At 36.7% G+C, this 20124-nt stretch overlaps 1 protein-coding gene across 9 annotated transcripts in view; it reads right to left on the reverse strand.

Annotated features, from left to right (window-relative positions):
• The window catches only part of LOC121328645 (ubiquitin carboxyl-terminal hydrolase 19-like), a 45843-nt gene that overhangs the window by 16652 nt on the left and 9067 nt on the right, over positions 1-20124 (reverse strand). For 4 of the 9 annotated variants that reach the window (XM_041273541.1, XM_041273538.1, XM_041273540.1 and 1 more), the window contains 16 exons: positions 16439-16567; positions 15738-15874; positions 14825-15268; positions 13082-13394; positions 12000-12156; positions 11584-11655; positions 9157-9272; positions 8888-8995; positions 5261-5436; positions 4758-4947; positions 4408-4541; positions 3944-4102; positions 3398-3508; positions 3064-3174; positions 2698-2799; positions 346-486 (listed from right to left, as the gene is read on the reverse strand). In XM_041273541.1, coding sequence (XP_041129475.1) covers positions 346-486; positions 2698-2799; positions 3064-3174; positions 3398-3508; positions 3944-4102; positions 4408-4541; positions 4758-4947; positions 5261-5436; positions 8888-8995; positions 9157-9272; positions 11584-11655; positions 12000-12156; positions 13082-13394; positions 14825-15268; positions 15738-15874; positions 16439-16567 — 2600 coding nt within the window. The remainder of the gene's footprint in view (positions 1-345; positions 487-2697; positions 2800-3063; positions 3175-3397; positions 3509-3943; positions 4103-4407; positions 4542-4757; positions 4948-5260; positions 5437-8887; positions 8996-9156; positions 9273-11583; positions 11656-11999; positions 12157-13081; positions 13395-14824; positions 15269-15737; positions 15875-16438; positions 16568-20124) is intronic. The other 5 variants (XM_041273545.1, XM_041273543.1, XM_041273544.1 and 2 more) reach the window with 3 other exon arrangements.

Raw genomic sequence — 20124 nt, forward strand, 5'->3', positions numbered from 1 at the left:
AGCAGTTTTCAAACTGGGAAAAATTTTGAAATGGCTAGCAACGCATTTTATTTAGTACCACTTCCCAATCTATTGCACTTTTGTCTTGTAATCAATGTTTAAATCACTAACAGCAGACTAATGTGTTGTGACAGAGCGTTCAGTGCACACATGGCTAATTTACATATTAAATAAGTACATTTGAAATAATAAGCCCTGTTTAAATGTCATATAAACAATTGGGCGGTTACTGAAGTCTGTCTATAGGATAAAAAAAAAAAAAAATCATATTTTAAAAAACTAAAAGCCTAGTCTTAATTCCATTTTATTTCTTGTGTGCGTTCGTGCCTGAAGGTCAATATGTACCTGCTGGACCTGTAGAATAAGCACTTTCTCTTTAGTCAGATCCTTGGACAGTACTTCAAAACAGAAGAGAGTGTCTGAGGGAGAAACTGCATCCAGCGAGTGAGAGGGAAGGAACACACGGTGGAATCGACTCTTAATGACCTGCAAGACAGAATTAATTCCATCACTGGACTTTATGCACCATAAATAAACCTATAATTTCTTAAAACTAGGAAAGACAGGAGATATTTTTGGCGACTACTAGGAAAGATTAATAACCATAAATAAATAAATAAAAATACAGGTTTCCAGTACTTCAGATAATTTTAGGTCAGTAGTAATTGCTGTTGGAAATTGGTAAGCAGTGGTAGTTAATTTGCTGTTAAATTGTAGTACCATATTTTCATGAATTAACAGTAAAAAAAAAAGAAACTATTGCCCTTTCGGTATGAAAATTGTAGTGTCACTACCTAAACTTTGTTTTGTAATGGTAGCATGCCTGCAAACCTGACAATGCACCTGTAAACGCATGTACAGTACCAGTCAAAAGTTTGAGTACACCTGCTTGAAACCAGGTTTTTCATGATTATCTATGCTTTTAACTGTATAAACTTGTCTATAAACACTTAATATTTCATTATATGATACGTGTACTTATATAAGCTGATAATCATAAGTGAATTGCATTCAAAATTTTAATTTTTAAATGAAAATGTAAATCTTGTCAATTTCAATGAAATGGTCACCCAAAGCAAGGGGATTTCAGTCTGAAGCCCAAGTCAGATAAAAGTCTGATATGTGTATAACACGGTGTTAGAACACTGGCCTAAGTATAAAAGTGTCTTTGTTAGATGTTCTCCGAGTTAACTAGCATGTTAAAACTAATTAACCTTTTGTCACCAATTATTGTTAACAGGTGAGGGTCCATGATTACTATAAATTAAGGTAGCATAGGCACAAGTTTGTCATTCCTGAATGTAAGGGAGCTGAAAATGGCAAAATACGCTCAGTTAAGCTAAGAAAAAAGTCTGTAATTACTTTAAGAAATGAAGGTCAATCTTTAAGACAAATCGCAAGAACTTTGTAAGTGTTTGTAACTGTTGTGGCCAAGACCAAACAATTTGAAGAAACTGGCACTCATGAGGACCGAACAAGGTCAGGCAGGCCAAGGGTGAACTCAGAATCAGAGAACAAGTTCATTCGAGTCACAAGTCTGCGAAACCGGCGATTAACTGCCCCTAAAATACAAGCTCAGCTAAATGCTACTAGAAGTACATATGTTTCAACATCAACTGTTTAGAGGAGAGTGTGTGAAGCTGGCCTAACTGGAAGAATTGCTGCAAAGAAACCATTGTTAAGAGTGCAGAACAAAAGGAAGAGACTTGCCTGGGCCAAAAAACACCAAAACTGGACGTTTGAGGAGTGGAAGCCGGTCTTATGGACCGATGAGTCAAAATTTGAAATATTTGGGTCCAACAGCCAAGTATTTGTAAGACACGGAGAAGGTGAGCGCATGAGTGCTGCATGTGTGGTTCTCACTGTCAAGCATGGAGGAGGCAGTGTCATGGTCTGGGGTTGCTTTGCTGGTGACAGAGTTGGTGATCTTTACCAAGTCCATGGCAAGCTCAACCAGCATGGCTATCATAGCATACTTCAGAGGCATGCCATTCCATCAGGAGTACAGCTAGTTGGGCAGTCCTTCATTCTTCAGCAAGATAATGACCCAAAACACACCTCAAAGTTGTGCAAGAACTATCTGGCAAAGAAGGAAAGTGAAGGACAACTCAATCTAATGACCTGGCCTGCCCAGTCTCCAGACCTCAATCCCATAGAACTTCTATAGGACAAACTGGACAGAAGTGCCCTACATCTCTGGGAATTGCAGCAGAACAGCTGGGAAGACACGTCGGGTGATTTCCTGCTGAAACTTGTTAACCGAATGCCTCGTGTTTGTGAGGCTGTTATTAAAGCAAAGGGTGGCTATTCTGAGGAATCCAAGATTTAGATACAATTTTCAATTTTCTTTAACATTGTTTTGAGACTCCTTATGTTTTGTATATTGTAACATGCGTTTTCATTTTCAAGTACTTATAGAAACGTGTATGACGTAAAACATTGTCAATTATGAAAAAAAACTAGTTTCCAGCAAGTGTACTCAAACTTTTGACTGGTACTGTATATTATTATGGTGTTGCACTTTCATCGATATTGGGATATTTACTAAACTGTTCCTGGAGGTAGCACCCAGTAATGGAAATACCGGTATTTATATTCTAATAGTCGGTGTGCAATATTAACTGGTTTAGTCTACTGAGGTAATCAGCAAATGAGAAAGTTTCAGCAGGAGTTGGGAGGCTGTAGTATCAATCTTACCTCAGTAAGCCTCAGGTTCTCTGGTTTAACCCTCACACTCTTGGAGATGGACTCAAGCACGTCGGACGTGCTGGAATTCTCCTTGCTGACACTCATCAGAAACTGACACATGGAACCAAAATTCAAATGTTATATGATACACAACCAACCATATCTCTTAAACAAAAGAATACAGCACTATTATTGAAACACAAACAGATGGAGAATTTGTAACATTATTTGAAAAATGCCACTACAAAAGGTTCTACTTTTTTTTTTTTTTTTTAGCCACTGTATTAACTATTAACAAAAATGAACTTAATTCCAAATGTAGATTGTTTCTACCACCATAAAGAATTGATCCATGTCCTTCTCACGTCACCTCACCTTAATTGGCTTCTTATGAGGTTCCTTGCCAAAGTAAAAGATAGTCAGCACCTTTTGTTTTTGAGGCAATGGGACTGGCAGGTACAGGAAAGGGTCAAATGTAATGGACACCTAAAATTACGAACACAGTAACACACATTTTTATAATTGGGGGACCAACACCTTGTACCATGAAGAGGCTAAAATATCCAACTACTGTATATATGCATTCCAATTTTATTTTTAACTCTGGGTAATATGCTGGACTTTTTTTGAAAACATCAGAAAGTAGGGAACTATCTATAACAAATCCCAATGCTTTTTCATTTCCATTTTAAAAATAAATTAGTTTTACCTTTGAGCATACAGGGCAGACCAGTTTAGATTTGTACTGGCCCTGGAACAGATCCACTATGAAGGAATCATTCCTCATTTTATGTCGCTGCCAGGCCTCTTCTGCCACAACCTAATTAAAAACCAAATGGAAATAATATAGATCACACTTAAAAGCGCACTATTGTACATATCATTAGTATAACACAAGCATGTCAGTGAAATTCATTCCTTGGCTAGAAAAACAAAATTAATAACATGTAAAATGGTAAGTTTGTCATAGTGACAGAGATATTTTATACCCACAGATTGACACTCTTCATAAGCTACTCTCTCTAAAGTAAATCCTTAGCAGGTTTTATTAGAACAGGACAAGGGGTTCTTCAGGTAAATGGAAAAATGTGAGTGTGACAGACAGCCAGCCTCTATAACCCCCAACATTATAACTAGGCAAGGGGTTCACTCTGTACACATAAAACTCTATAGTGCTGCGGGCATGCATTCGCAACAGGAGACAAAAATCTAAACATCCGATGAAATCCCATAGCTGGAGAGTATATGCTCTCACCTCATCTGGTCTCCCATCCGAATCTACAGTCTCTGTATACGGTTTGTTCTGGATCCTGTTCAGGTCCTCGTGAAGCCCATCTAATAAGAATGCCATGAATTCCTGGGCGTCATGCTGTGCATATCCCGTGAACTGGCTGGCCTTACTTGCCACAATAGCCTGCAAGACATTGCAGGTCAATACAAATAGCCATACCCCCTCCAAAATATCATTCAAAAGGAATGTTACAGACCGACATACATTTGTAGAACACAGTGGTCCTTTCAGTTTTTCAATACCAGATGTGACAAATGGAAGTAACTGAAGATGTGCCCACTGACTATAGTGAGATCAGGCATAGCTATGGTGGTTTTGCTACACGCTTCATAACATTTCTACTTATCTCTGACTTTTCCTGGATTAAAACCACAAAATACATGCTGATATTCCACTATGATCTACATGATTATGATTATACAGATTACCTTTAGGTTAGAGGGCTGAAAGGCGTTGTGCGTTCCCTTCCAAAGAGACCGCAGCAAACCTGCAAACTCAATGGCTAGACGGCCTCCAGTCCCCAGGGGGTTACTGCAATTTAGCTCCGTTTTAAAAGCTTGATCTGCATATGATAAAAAATAAACCTATAAATCTACAAGATACACATTTCCAAACACTGGAGAGACTCCTCCACATACTTAAAATGTGGTCACTATAATACAAACAAGCATATCACAGCTTCTGAGAGACTATGAACTATCATGAAACATGAGAAACAGATAATAAAACAGGTTAGCTCAAATTAATGAAGTACCCCTTAAGGCTGGGCTTGACTAACCATGGAAGTAATCACGCAGCTCGCGAGTGTTGGACAGGGACTGGATAACGCTGTTCATGAAGCAGGTGTTTCCGAGATTGAACAGTCCGGTGAATCCAGGCAGACACATCACCTTCTCTTCCACCTCCTCAAGGTGCTCGCTGCCCGCCGGAGAGTGGCTCATCGGGGGCACCATGCAGGTCGGCTTGGGCTGGAAACCACCATACACGCACAAGGTTTGCCAGATTAACATGTGTTCTTCTTATTGTTTAAATTACCGATTGGATAATGACTTGCTCAATAACCAACATGTTTTAACACCAATAATTGAGACCACACTAGTGTGATTGTAATTATTTCATGATTTATTTATTTTTTACCTGACAATCATAAAAAGGAGAGAACAATAGATCACAGGTTTGTACTGTAAGGGGGGGGGGGGACCTTAAATACCACCAAGCCAAACTGTGTCACATTCTTTGTGGATTATATCTGCTTGACTAGATAGGAGTCAATTAACTTACTGATGTTACAAGGGGCTCCTGTTTAATCGGAACACCATCCTCAGTGCGTGATTTTTCTTTCTCGGCAGACCTTGGTTCCTCTTTGCTTGGCAGGGTGTGCTGGCTACTCCCAGGCTGGGTCTTTTCAAGAGTAGCAGGTCCTGTAGACAAAGCCACCTTGGCGCCACCCACTGCACCTTGAAAAGGGGAGAAAAAAAAGCTTGTGCTTAGAAGCATTTACATCTTAGATTTTGTGCCAAGTATCGATGGATGTGCAAGACGACTGCTGGAGTGCTCTGACTAAAGTCAAGTGACATGCTGGACACAGGTTATGAAGATGCAGAAAACCATCTTTACCCTTTATATACATTTTCTCAAAAAGTTCCCTTTATGTTGTATCAGTTTTTAATTTAGAAATCAATGATTTGTAGTAGGTAAGTAATACTATGTAACTAGTGAGTTACCAGAGCAAAGGTAGAAAGAGCAACTAAATCTATGGAAATTTTTTTTTTTTATTGTAAACAGTAATTTACTGAGGCAACAAATCCACAAGTGCATTCCTGTGAAAAAATAAAAATAAACCCTGATGTTTGTTTGTTTTTTCTTTCTTTTCAAGAAAGAACAGCTGCCTCAGATGCATTAAGGAGAATGGAAACATAAATAAAGTTCAGGTATTATAAGCAAGAAAAACAATAAATCTGACAGATCTACAAGGAAAAGGAATGCAAACCGTGCTGTATGTAGTTTACAAAATAGATCTGAGTACAGAAAGCTGGAATAAATGACTTAGACAATGACATAAAATAAATCTGACCATTTTAGATCTTTTGAAACATACTACCGGGAGTATATTCAATGACTTGTCTTGTACAGAACAAAGTAATAATAGAGGTCTGCCTGTCACTTTTCACATTACATTTTGGGTATACAGTACCTATAGAAAGTCTACACCTCCTTTCAAAATTTTCATCTTTTGTTGCCTTATAGCCTGGAATTAAAATGCATATTTTTTTTTCATTTATCTATACATCCTACCCCACAACTTCCGTTGAAAAAATTATTAAAAATTAATTAAAAATAAAACCTGAAATGGCTTGGTTGGATAAGTGTCCACTGCCCTTGTAATACCAATCCTAAATTAGCTCAGGTATAACAAATTGCCTTCAAAATTCCACACTTAGTAGCCTCCACCTATGTTAAATTGTAATGATTCACATGATTTCAGGATAAATTTAGCAGTTCCTGTACGTTCCCTCAGCTGGGTGGTACATTTCAAAACAAAGACTCAACCATGAGCACCAAGGCGCTTTCAAAAGAACTCCGGGACAAAGTTGTTGAAAGACACAGATCAGGGGATGGGCAAAAAAAAAAAATATATATATTTATATCAAAAGGCCTGAATATCCCTTGGAGCACGATCAATTAAGAAGTGGAAGGTGTATGGCACACCAAGACCCTGCCTAGATAAGGCCGTCCCTCCAAACTGGATGACCGAGCAAGAAAGAGACTGATCAGAGAGGCTACCAAGAGGCCAATGGCAACTTTGCAAGAACTACAGGCTTTTATGGCCAAGACTGGTCAAAGTGTGCATGTGCCAACAATATCAGAAGCACTCCACAAATCTGACCTGTAAGGTAGGGTGGCAAGAAGGAAGCTATTACTCAAGAAAGCCCACCTTGAATCCCGTTTGAAGTATGCCAAAAAACACTCAGAAGATTCTGTAGCCATGTGGCAAAAAATTTTGTGGTCTGACTAAAGTTCCATTTTAGGTTTTGGTTAATTCAAAGCATTATGCTTGGCGCAAACCCAACACAGCGCATCACCCAAAGAACAACATCCCTACTGTGAAACATGGTGGTGGCAGCATCAAGTTATGGGGATGTTTGTCATCAGCAGGGACTGGGGTACTTGTCAGGATAGAAGGGAAAATGAATGGCGCAAAGTACAGAGAAGTCCTTAAGGAAAACCTAATGCCCTCTGCAAGAAAGCTGAAACTGGGACGAAGTTCACCTTTCAGCATAACAACAACCCAAAGCACACAGCCAAAGCTACACTGGAGAGGCTAAGGAACAAAAGGTAAATGTCCCAGTCAGAGCCCTGACCTAAATCCAATCGAAAATTTGTGGCATGACTTGAAGATTGCTATCATTGCTCCCCAAGGAACTTGACAGAACTTGAACAGTTTTGTAAAGAATGGTCAAATATTGCTAAATCTAGGTGAGCAAAGTTGGTAGACCCCTATCCCAACAGACTCACAGCTGTAATTTCTGCCAAAGGTGCTTCCACCCAGTATTAATTCAGGGGGAGTGGAGACCTATCCAATTATGATCTTTCAGTTTTGTATTTTTAATATATATATTTTCTCAATAAAAACTTTTTCCCCCCCTAACAGTGTGGAGTATGGTGTGTAGGTAAGTGGGAAAAATCCTCATTTAAATGCATTAAACTGAGGTACTGACAACAAAATGTGAAAAAAGTTCAAGGGGGTGTAGACTTTCTATAGGCACTGTATCTGGCATGTGCTACTTGGTCAAGGTCTCAACAAAACATACATATATTTAAGATTCTTGCTCCATCTCTGGGTTTGAAATCATATTATTGCAACAAAACATTACTGAGAACTGATTATTGGTCTTGTCTAAATACAAGAGATGTTGAAAGGGCATTCAATATGGAACTTAGTTTTCACACCTCCTTATTTCAATTACCTGGTAGAAAATATTTTTGATTAACAAACAGATATAGTAACGAAATATTTTCCATTTTTAATTAGTAGAGTTACTTCATACTTTATATAGTATTGCATATTTAACTATTTTGAAGTAAAAGTAAGATGATCCACGCTAACTGGGGAGAGGTAGGTGCAAAAAACAGTGTGTATAATTCAATAACCTTCAATTCACAACTATGATGAACCTTTTAATTGGGGCTTGTACCTTTAAGAGAGAAAACAATAGGTGGGGTCAGCAGAGAGACAGAGAGAGAGACAGAGAGAAATAGTGTACACGCACAGAACTACCAGTGTATGCAGTGTTTTAATTCTAAAAAGTATTCATTCTATCAATTTATTCATGTTTAGATTTATGTGACAGAATTGCAAGTTACTGAAATAAACTGATTCATTTTCAAGTTTAAATCATATTGCTTCCAACGTTCATTATATTTGGGAATAATATCATGATCAATCCTTAAAAAAAAAAAAGAGCCTGTTTTTATAAATAATGTACAGTATTTCTACGACCGATATTTACATTGCACAATTCAAAAACTGAAATAAATCTCTAATAAATCTCTAATATCTAATAAGCTCTAATGAATTATGCAGAGATGTACAAACTCCAATCAAAGCATATTGCTATTCAGGAAGAAGTCGCTGTAAACGTGTTTGATTTTTTAGACAGCGTATATCCAGCTGCAGCCCTCGGTTAAAAACCTTAAGGTTGCACACTTTTTCATGAAACCGTTTCCGATTTGCGAAATAGCCAAGAAAAAGATAATTCATATTAGTGCATAATCAGGGTGTCTTATTGTAAGTTGTGTCTGAATATTTGTCTCAACATGTTTAGCTATACTTTTCAAAATTAGACAGTAGGGAACTCTACAAACAATCAACTATTAAATAAAAATAAGTGCAGTGCCTCAACGCACAAGAGCTTGATGTCTTAGTGCGCGGACCCTCTGCACGGCTGGATTTCTGCAGCTCCAGTCCCACCTCTCCAGCAAGTGTCAATATTAGCCCAGTGTGTTTGGGGTGTCCTACGGTTGGGAAGGGAATAAAACGGGAAGAAATTAGCCAAAAAATATAAAAAAAAGTATATTAGACAAACATGAGTACAGGGGAAGGCAATCTTTAGTATCTTTAGCTGCTCAGTTAGATGTTAATTTAAGCTAAAGCAAGTGGAAGCCATGCAGCAGACCTTGTGTTGCTGGAGCCTCCAGACCTCCCCATCTCTGGCTGTGCCTCTTCTTCAACGTGATATCGAGTCGGAATGGGGTGAAAGAATAGGCACACTGCTCAGGGTGTATAAGATTCCTATGGAGACAAAAATATTGATATTCAAGACGATACTATACATACCACGATACTGTGTATGTGTATATATGTGTGTGTATATATATATATATATTTTTTTTAATGTTTGTCAACAGTAACGAGTTTTAGTCTTCTCCGTTTATATCTAACCAGTGCTCCAGATAAGGTTTTGAGTCACTGAGTAATTTAAACACTATGCAGAGTAAAATGTATTTTGGGTGAGTACAATGCACCATTACCTTGAAGTCATGAGTACTTTCAATAAATACTGTACTTTCTTAATGCTAACTTATGGGTATACATGAACTACAGCCTTACATCTTAACTGTAATGTTACTTTGAACTACTGTACAAAAACTTGATCTTTCAATATTTTCCACTTTAAAAAAATCCAGGAATGTTTTTATCGCAGCCATTTAGTCTGTCTTAATATTACAGTCCGGGAAGTTGCTACTCTCGATGTAGTTAGCTAGTACTGTACTGTGTTCACCAAGTCTCCCCGCACTAGTACAAGGCAGTTACAGATTTTATAGTTCTGTAAATGTTACTGTCTTTTTGTGCACTCCCTTTCCTAGTCGACTGATACGCTCCCTAAAAATGTAAAAACAAAAGAGAAAATGTCTAATATATAAATGTATATATATATATATATATATATATAGATATATATATATATATATATATATATATATATATATATATATATATATATATATATCTATATATATATGGTGATATATATACACTATATATATATATATATACACATATATATATATATATACATATATATATATATATATATATATATATATATATATATATATATATATATATACATATACCTATATATATATATATACATATACACACATACGACATATATATAAAAGTTATATACTATATATATAAATATACATATATATATATAATATATATAATATATGCGTATATATATATATTAGTATATATATATATATATACCCATATATATATATATATATATATATATATATATATATATATATGACACTAAATATATTAACAACATACTTATGTGGCAGTTTATAGGTCATATTAGTTACTCATAGCTACCTACAGATTAGATATATATATAGATGAGTTAGAAGATGGGACTGTATACTATACCGAACGCATATAACGATAATATGACTGATAACCCGAATGGCAAATAAAGATAATATTGCGTTCTTTATTGATCACCTTGCTACAGCAATATAAAACAAAACAAAGTTACCACATGTACTGAAAACTCTCTCAGATGCAGAACTTGATGTTGGTATGAACAAATACTTCTGTGCAAGTTTTCCGAGTCTTTAGTTACTCATAGCTACCCTGAAGAGAATATACTAGACTACTGCAGGAACTGCATACAAGACCTGAACTCCGAAGTTTATACTACCTGAGACCTCCCTATGAAGTTCACGTTTGCGTTATGCACAACGGTTACACACACACACACACGAGAACTTTGACCCATTCGACTCCGAGAACACCCACTCACTCGACAACACCCACAGTACAGAAATGTTCATTAAATGAGCAACAAAATGAGAATACGTTAAAAAAAAAAAAAAAAATAAAAAATAAAAAATTATGTAAAACTGGTACATTCGTATCTCAGGGAAACTGGAGGGTAATGGGAAATTAACACAAGGTAAAATGGCAATCACCCAAACAAAGCTGAAGCACTAACGGATAACGACATAGAACATCTGTACAGCACTGAAACATTATGTTTCTTTAATATTAGTATCACAAGGGTAACCCATGTATTATACAAAATAATACATGGGCCTCTTCAGTGAGCTACAGGAAAACAATTCCATCTCGGGTTTCCGTGACAGTTTATAAATTACTCAACCTTCGATCTCATAATTTTTGACATCACAGAAACTCTAGATGAAATTATTTTCCTGTAACCCAGTGAGCCCATATTTATATCTAGCTATCTCACACGCTACATTTTATTTGCGATGATTTTTGAACAATAACATCAGTATATCGCCCAGCCCTAGTGATTAGGTGTATTTATATGAATTTTATTTCCTTCTAGTGCTCTTTAATGCCTAAGTGTGGCCATACAACACTTAAATCAGTCAAATTTTGATTTAATTTGAAATACTACTTAAAAATAAATAAATACATAAATAAATATATTTAAAAAATGTAAAAGCTGCAAGTACACCTCCCCCCCCACCCCCCAAAAAAAAAAAAAAATAGTTTGGTGATGTTCTTAAATATTTCACTCACAGCTTTATAGCAGTTCACATAACCAGTATATGCTCACCTGAGTTTCACCTGCCATTTAAAGACTGTGTCTGGTCCACAGCTTGAATGAAACCGCAAAAAATTCTGATCACTACGAAAAAGAAAAAGAAAAAAAATACACACATTGTTTTTTTAATTTGTATCACACTGATGCGATTCCTTTTGGAGGAAAAAACAAAAAGCCACTGTAGCTGAAAAATATAATCTGAAGCAACAGATCTACATAACTTTGGACCAGTTCACTTAAACATACTAACATAGTTGAGACTCAACTGTTTTCTTGTACAAATGTTAAGTATTACACACCATCTCTCCTGCTTAACAGTGCTGTTTTTAAAAGAACACATATTTCAGTAAATCCTTACAATAATGACACCCCAGATGAATCCTGGACCAGTGCAGAGTCACAGGGAACGCTATGGCAGCCTCCATTACCTGGTCTGAAAGATGATTGTGAAGTCCTGCTCTCGAAAGAGCACCTTGACCGTCTCCCTGCAGATCTCTTTCAGGTACACATTCACCACCACAAGGTCGTTGCCTTTCTCGTATGATTCGTTCTTCACAAACGTCAAGTTCACCATTGGCTCCAGGACTGTGATATTACCAAGGGGGGTAGGAAAGAAAAAAATAAACCCATACATTATTTTAAAAAAGTATTACTACCAAGTATTATTATTATTATTATTAGTATTATTATTATAAAAAAATTACTACCCATGTATGTTTTCTCATACAGTACGTTTACATGACAAAGCATTTTCCGAAAACTGAATCAGAAAACTAATTTGCTTAAAACGCCACTTTTCTGCATTTACATGATTAACGATAGAAAATCTAATTAGAATTCAACTATATATATGGATTGAAGTTTTCGGAAAACGTAGGATATTTTCGCATGCAAAGTACTGTTGTAGCCCAAGTACAATTTGAACAGACCGGACATTAGTGCAACAGAATGGAGACCAATCCAATTACTCAAGTGCTTTATCGAAGTGTTAGGTCTTAAATTCAAACATTACTATACTATACCTCTATTCAGATTCCCCACAATGTGAAATCAGCTTTTTCAACAGCTCATCCTGTTCTGTATTACCAGTTTCTTTTCCAGACTTTATTTTAAATTATCACGTCATTTTAGAACTGGAAAACATTTGCTGCTTCACTATGGGCTAGTAACAGATACATACAGACTTTTACAAATGTATTACTTTATCCCTAACTAGACAAATGGATGCATGCAGACTGACTACAGATTATTATTATTTTCTCTGTTTTCTAAAACCACGTGCAAGAGAAAAGGGTAAAAGTGTGCACATGCGCAGTATGCTATTTTAATAAGTTTTCCGAAAAGTGTGTTTACATGACTTTGATATCGGAATTAGTTTTCTGAAAAATATTGGAATTCTTATGCTCATGTAAACGCACCGATAGTCAAATATATTGGACACTGAGCAGCAGCAAAGGGTAAAGTGCTATACTTTACTGTACACACAACACGATATACAGTATCTACTTACTTTCAGGTTGCTCTTCCAAAGCGTCCTCTTTTGACTCGTCCACTTTTTCAGATTCTCCTTCTATTGTAGAAATGGAATCTTTAGAGGGCGTTGATTGTTCTCCAGCACCTAAATGGACAGTTTCAGCCTCCTGAACTTCTGGAGTCCCTTTCCCAACCTCAGATTCAGAGTCTCCCCTGTCATTCCTACACATATCTGGCTCCACATCTCCAACCAATTGTTCCTTCATCTCACTCTCCCCTTTCCTGGAGCCCTGAGTGGAAGAGGGGCCCTGCGAAACTGCACTGAGAACGTTCTCCTCTATCATCTCTGCCTTTAACACAAGATAAACATGGGATGTAAGAAACACACTAGTCCTCTGCAAAAGGTATCACCACATGAAACATATCAGTACAATTAAAAAGTAGGTCACCTTGACCTATATCCACAGCACCTGTGTTTAAAAAAGAAACAAAAAACCTTGAGATTTATTCCTGATTTAAGCTTTCTCTTTGTTTATTATTAAAGTGATTTTGGTGATCTGCTAACATACGTTAATGACTTTAAAATTGGACCTAATTTAGATTTTCTTTAGTAAGGCAGCTGGGTATAAAATAGTTTACAGAATTAGAAAATGCCAGCTTTATTTTATGAACAAGGAATACACAGGGGATGTAAAAATAAACTACTACACTACGGTATAATGGGTTCATATTCTCATTCGTGCTCTCGCTCTGGAAATTTATCATTTCTAAAAATTTCTCAAAAAAAAAAACATTTATAGGAAAAATGTAGCTAAAGTTGTGCTTTTGTGGATGAGGAAAAAAAGTTTTAAGAAATAGAATCTACAATTATTTATTTCAGCCATTTTCTTTTATGCAAAACTCCAAAAATGCTAATTTAAAAGTACTTATATCCTGACAAGGAAAATGAAATTAACAGCTAGTTGAGGCACCTTTTCACAATAATAACCTCTTTTAAACGATTAGGATATTTGTCAATGAGCTTTTGGCATGATTCTTTGGTGATTTTTGACAGGTCTTCAACGCAAAATTGTTCAAGTTCATTCAAATTCCAAGGACTTCTCTTGTGCACAGCCTTTTCAACTCATCCAAAGATTCTCCATCAGATTTAGATTGGGACTTTGACAAGGCCATTCCAGAACCTTGATTTTATTCTTCTTTAACCATTCTGAAGTAGATTTTGATGTGTGCTTTGGATCATTGTCATGCTTTAAACCAAGTTCTGTAGTGGAGGGTTTCAGATGACTGACCAATATCTTTTGGTATGCTATGGAATCCATTTTACCATGTATTGGAACTAAATTCGCTGTGCCATAAGAGGTAAAACAGCCCCATTGAAAGATATTACCACCTCCATGTTTGACAGTAGGTATGGTTTCTTTTCTTTGTACGCCTCACCAGACTTTCTCCAAACGTAACTATCAGCGATGACTATCAGCGTGACCTCCCTAGAATTAGGTTCTGCATTATTATATTGACATTTCTAGCACCTTGTAGACAATACCATCATAGCATCAAAGGGTATTAATACTTTTGAATTTGCATTTTTGGAATAACTTTGTAACTTTTTCCTCATCCACAAAAGCAAAACTTTTGCTTCAAATGATTTATATATATATATATATATATATATATATATATATATTAGTGTCCATTTGCAGGGATGTAATGCTGCAGACTAAGGTCGCCATCACCAGCTATCTGCACGTCAACATGTACATGAAGAACCTAATCTTGTTACCTCTGTAGGTTTACATTCAGTGGTTTTCTCCACCAGAGACTCTCTGCCGCTCCTCTTATATTTACTCCTTCCGTTGCAGTGGGCTGAGTTTCCAGCCTCAGGGGCACTCTCGTTTTTGCCATTCCCCAATATCTTTGCAGGGGTGTCTCTCTCAGGGTCCTTAGAATCTTTTGTGCAGACTGCACGCTTCGTGATGGGCTCAGCTTGTGCCTCTGTGTTTTTCACAGCTGTCTTTGTAGTCCCAGTGACCTTTGATCCTGGCTCACACACTTGTGATGGTTTAGTTTTTATTGCACGTTTCATTCCTCGGTCTTTGGGCCTCTTCTGTTCCTTCGGCTCTGATGGCACAGGGGCACTCTCTTTTTCATCCATTTTTTCAGTCTTCAAAGAACCCTTTTTTCCATTTTCTGTCTGTAAAATCACAGGGTCTTTATTCTTGTTGTCCTGCCAAAACAATTTTTGAATAAGTTACAGCTCAACCCAGCTTTGAAGGTATACCAGACCCACAGCCATAATCAATATTGTACCAAAATATCGAATGTGCTATTTCACAAAAAATTAAATAAATTGGTGCATTTTTTTCTGTGCTTTGTGAAAATATTAATCTCCATTATCATGACCATTCTAAAAAATAAGTAAAGCCTTTTACATGACCAAGACAAACGTATAGTATAAATGAATTCAGGACAATAGTAGCTAACCAATTTAACAAAAAAATAAATAAAAAGAATGCTACAATTTACTTTCAACACAGCACAATAGTGAATTTACAACATTCTTAAATGATCACATTGTAAAATAACCAGGGAGAATTGCAATATACTGAAGAGAAGCCTTTTCATAATCCTAAGAAAATTAGTAAATAAAAAGTCAATAAACTACAAGAGCAAGTCCGCACAATGCCCTACTGTACCATCATAGAGGGCCAAGGATTGAAGGGGATCTTCTTCTGTAAAACCAACTGCAACACGTTTCCTTTTTCTTTGTACTGAACTTTGCTGCAGGAACTCTCAATCTCTGCAAAGAAGTTGCAGCTCCACTGGCGTCCATCTAGAACCAAACACCAGATTTTACACTGCAACACCACAAGGGTGCACTCTCTCAATATGGAAAACAACCACCCTCTCTCAGGTGCAAAGGTAACTTATTTCACAGTTGGGGCTGAAACCTTCAGCAGCACTAATACCGACTAAAGTTAATAGTTTAAAGTTCAATATTTTAATAATTGTTAAACTCTTTAAAAAATTGTGCCTAAAATATTTTACCATTGTAAAAATGCAAGTCAATTATGGATGTTGGTTTAAGTGTTTCTACATTAGTAAGTGTACAGTGCAAGGTCATTTATTTTCAAATATACACAAATAATATACACATGTAGTCTCACACAAATGTTACAGCAATTTCTATATGAATGTTCACGTTTAGACAAGTTTATTCTTAAAGTTTAAACATTTAAAGAAATTAAAGTACATTAACAATCCTAATCTTCACCTCCATATTTTGAAGTGGACAGTCTTTTGGAAATTAACCTGCATACAGTATATTCTGGAAATTCAATGAATGACTTGCTACCGTGCTGCTGCAGGTTTTAATGGACAGGGCTCAACATCTTACCTGGAAACCGAACCTGACAGGCTGTGTCTGTGAATGCAGCATCCACGTCTTCCACCTTTGCAACACCATCTCCAGGTCTGAGCTTCACGATTATCTCATTGGAGTTTTGTTTCCAATCAAAAAAAACATCTGGAAGGAGAACAAACTAGATAAGACACATTAAGAACGTATCATAGAGAAAACAAATCCCCTGGACTCAAAGCATTCCCCTCATAGCTGTCATGGTTGTGCATTTCAGAACCACGGACAGTCATAAACAAGTTGCTCCTGGGTAGGTATATTTCTAGTGTTCCCAACTGCAGAAAACGTTTTATCATATTCTCTTTGAAACCAAATGTAAAAGAAAGGAAAAACATTTTCCTGAAGACTACCACTATATAATTTGTCCATTTTATACCAACAAAATGCAGAGGATCATTAAAATGACAGAACCTGCCTACAGAAACAAATGAATAATAAAAAACAAAAAAAACCTTAGGCTACTGCTGATGTGAGACTAACTTCATACTTCAGCCATGCATGCTGTAAATTCATTAATCAAAGGTAATACCTTCTCCTAGGTTTCACAGATTTCACCATGTGATTTTTAATGTTATCAGTATCACGAAACAGTAAATGCAACTGTGACAAATGCACATATAGACAGACACACTTACAATACTACTAGAGTCTTATCATCTCTAAAAAAACTTGTGCTAAAGAACATTCTATTCAAGTTTCATCACATATTGGGATTAGAAGCGCTTTTCTAGACATGCAAGTGTGACAAATCCTGCAGGACAGAAAGGTATCGTCACAACTGTTCTTGTTGCTGGGGTTATGCATCCCCAGCAGGAGGTATTAAATTAGTCTGACAAGGGTTTTTTTTGACAGTAGAAGTAAGCACTGGAAACTTTACTGTACACATCAGCCAAAGCAAAAATGACAATATACTCACCCTTACTATAAAGTCTTCCAGTCACACAAAACAACACTCTCACCTAAATGTCAGAAGAGACTCGTGTCCAATGCTGCAATGGAAGTAATGTCACTCCTGCTAGTTAAATGGGTTTATACTCTAATGTAATGGTTTATTCCTCATTTGTACCACGGTCACTGTGTAAACTAGCTTGATCTGCAGTGTGTATTGGTGTGACAATACAATAGCAAAAAGGAAATGGTTTCAACACAGAAATACAAAATATACAGTGATTAAATGTTAAAAACCTAATGAGCCAAAGCACAGTGCCCTTGAAAAAGCCCTTCTGATTCTAATTTCACAGGAGTGAAATCTACAGCAGCTAGTGTTTCAACAGCTCAGCATTCTGCAAAACCATTAGGAAGGCATTTAAACACGCACACACCGGACACGTCTACTGTAGCACTATGCACAAGGACAGATTTATAACTCAAAATCGGTACCAACATTTCACAAATTTATAATTTTTGTAAACCAAAAAAAATCCACACCAGACAGTAAGAAATGACATCTGTAATCCAGTGGGTTACAAAATGCGTGTGAAAAAGTTCTTAACCTGTATCATTCATGAGGTTAAAACAACCAGGCAGTGAAGAGGCAATTTTTTTGTGCTGCACAACAGCTTATAGAATCATAGAATACAGCTGTGTGCCAAATGTGCCAATAATTGCTCAAAGTGAACCGTCTCTACAGCAGAGGTCGCAATAGCTTTTCTTTTCATGCATTTCTGAAATGCACATGCCCAAAATGTTGCATCCCATCGATCAAATGTACATTTTAACACAAAGGCTAATAAACACCAGGTATGTGCATTTTGGTACATTTTTATGAACGTTTAAACTCCACAGCATACTGTAGTTTAAAAAATCTGCATGTGTATAGTATAGAGTATAGAGTGCCAAGAAAGTTTGTAAACCCCTTAGGATTTTCACTTATTTCAAACCTAAAATGTTATTAGATCTTAACCTAAGTCCTAATAATAGATAGATAACCTGATTAAACAAATGACACAAAAACATGACACTTTCAACATTTAATTTATCTACAAATGATTCAACATTCAATAGTCCATGTGTGAAAAAGTATGTGAACCTTTACATTCAGTAACTTCTGGCACCACCTTGAACAGCAAAGACTTCAACTAAGCGTTTCCTGTAACTGTTGGTCTGTCTCTCACATCGATTTTGAGGAATTTTGGCCCATTCCTCCTTACAGAACAGCTTCAACTATGTGACATTTGAGGGCTTCCTTGCATAGTCAGCCCGCTTCAGGTCCTGCCACAACATTTCAACAGGGTTTAGGTCCGGTCTTTGACTAAGCCATTCTAAAACACAGAATTTCTTCTTCTACAGCCATTCTTTTGTAGATCTGCTTGTATGTTTAGGATCATTGTCTTGCTGCATGACCCACTTTCGGTTCAGCTTCAGCTCATGGACGGATGGCCTAACATTCTCTTCTAGAATCTTCTGGTACAATGCAGATTTCATGGTTGTGTCAATCAGTACGTTTACATGACAAAGTGTTTTATGAAAACTAATGTTTTCGGAAAACAATCTTAAAAAAATTACATGACAAACGATAGAAAATCTAATTAGAATTCAACTGTATACATTTTCAAGAAACGCAGGATATTTTCACATGCAAAGTACTGTAGTAGCCTAAGTATGATTTGAAGACCGGACATTTCTGCAACAGAACGGAGACCAATCCAATAACTCCAGTACTTTTTCAAAGTGTCAGGTCTTAAATTCAAAAGATTACTATCCTATACCTCTATTCAGATTCCCCACAATGTGCAATCAGCCTTTCCAACAGCTCATCCTGTTCAAACCAGTTTCTTTTGCAGACATCATTTTAAAACTGGAAAACATTTGCTGCTTCACTATGGGCTATTAACAAATACATACAGACTTTAACAAATGACTTTATCCCTAACTAGACAAATGGATGCATGCAGACTGACTACAGATTATTATTATTTTCTGTTTTCTAAAATGCTATTATATGCTATTTCAATAAGTTTTCCCAAAAGTGCGTTTACATGACATACATGTTGTTAACTGACTTTCGGAATATTCCGATACATTTTCCGAAAACTGTGCTTCCATGACTTTTGATATCGGAATTAGTTTTCCGAAAACTTCTTTTTCCAAAAAATATCAGAATTCTTATGCTCATGTAAACGCACGGAATGATGGCAAGCCGTCAAGGTCCTGAGGCAGCAAAACAGCCCCAAACCATCACACTCCCACCACCATGCTTGACGGCTGGGATGAGGTTCTTCTGTTCGAATGCAGTGTTTGGTTTTCGCCAAACATAACATTTCTCTTTGAGGCCAAGACGTTCAACCTTTGACGCGTCTGTCCAGAGAACATTGTTCCAGAAGTTTTGTGGTTCATCTATGGACTCTTTGGCAAACTTCAGGACAGGCAGAAATGTTCTTTTTAGAGAGCAGTGGTTTCCTCCTGGCTTATCCTTCAGCATTCTTGTTCAGTCTTTTTCTGATAGATGAGTCACGAACACTCATATTAGCCAAGGTGAGAGTGGCCTGCAGATCTTTGGATATTACTCTGGGGTTCTTTATGACTTCCTTGATAATTTTCCGGTTTGTTCTTTTGAGATTTTGGTAGGACAACCGCTCCTGGGTAGAGTGGCTGTGGTCTTGAACTTTCTCCATTTGTATCTGTCTGACAGTGGATTGGTGAAGCCCCAAATCCTTAGAAATGGT

Source organism: Polyodon spathula, chromosome 16, assembly GCF_017654505.1.
Source record: "Polyodon spathula isolate WHYD16114869_AA chromosome 16, ASM1765450v1, whole genome shotgun sequence".
Lineage (NCBI taxonomy): Eukaryota > Metazoa > Chordata > Actinopteri > Acipenseriformes > Polyodontidae > Polyodon > Polyodon spathula.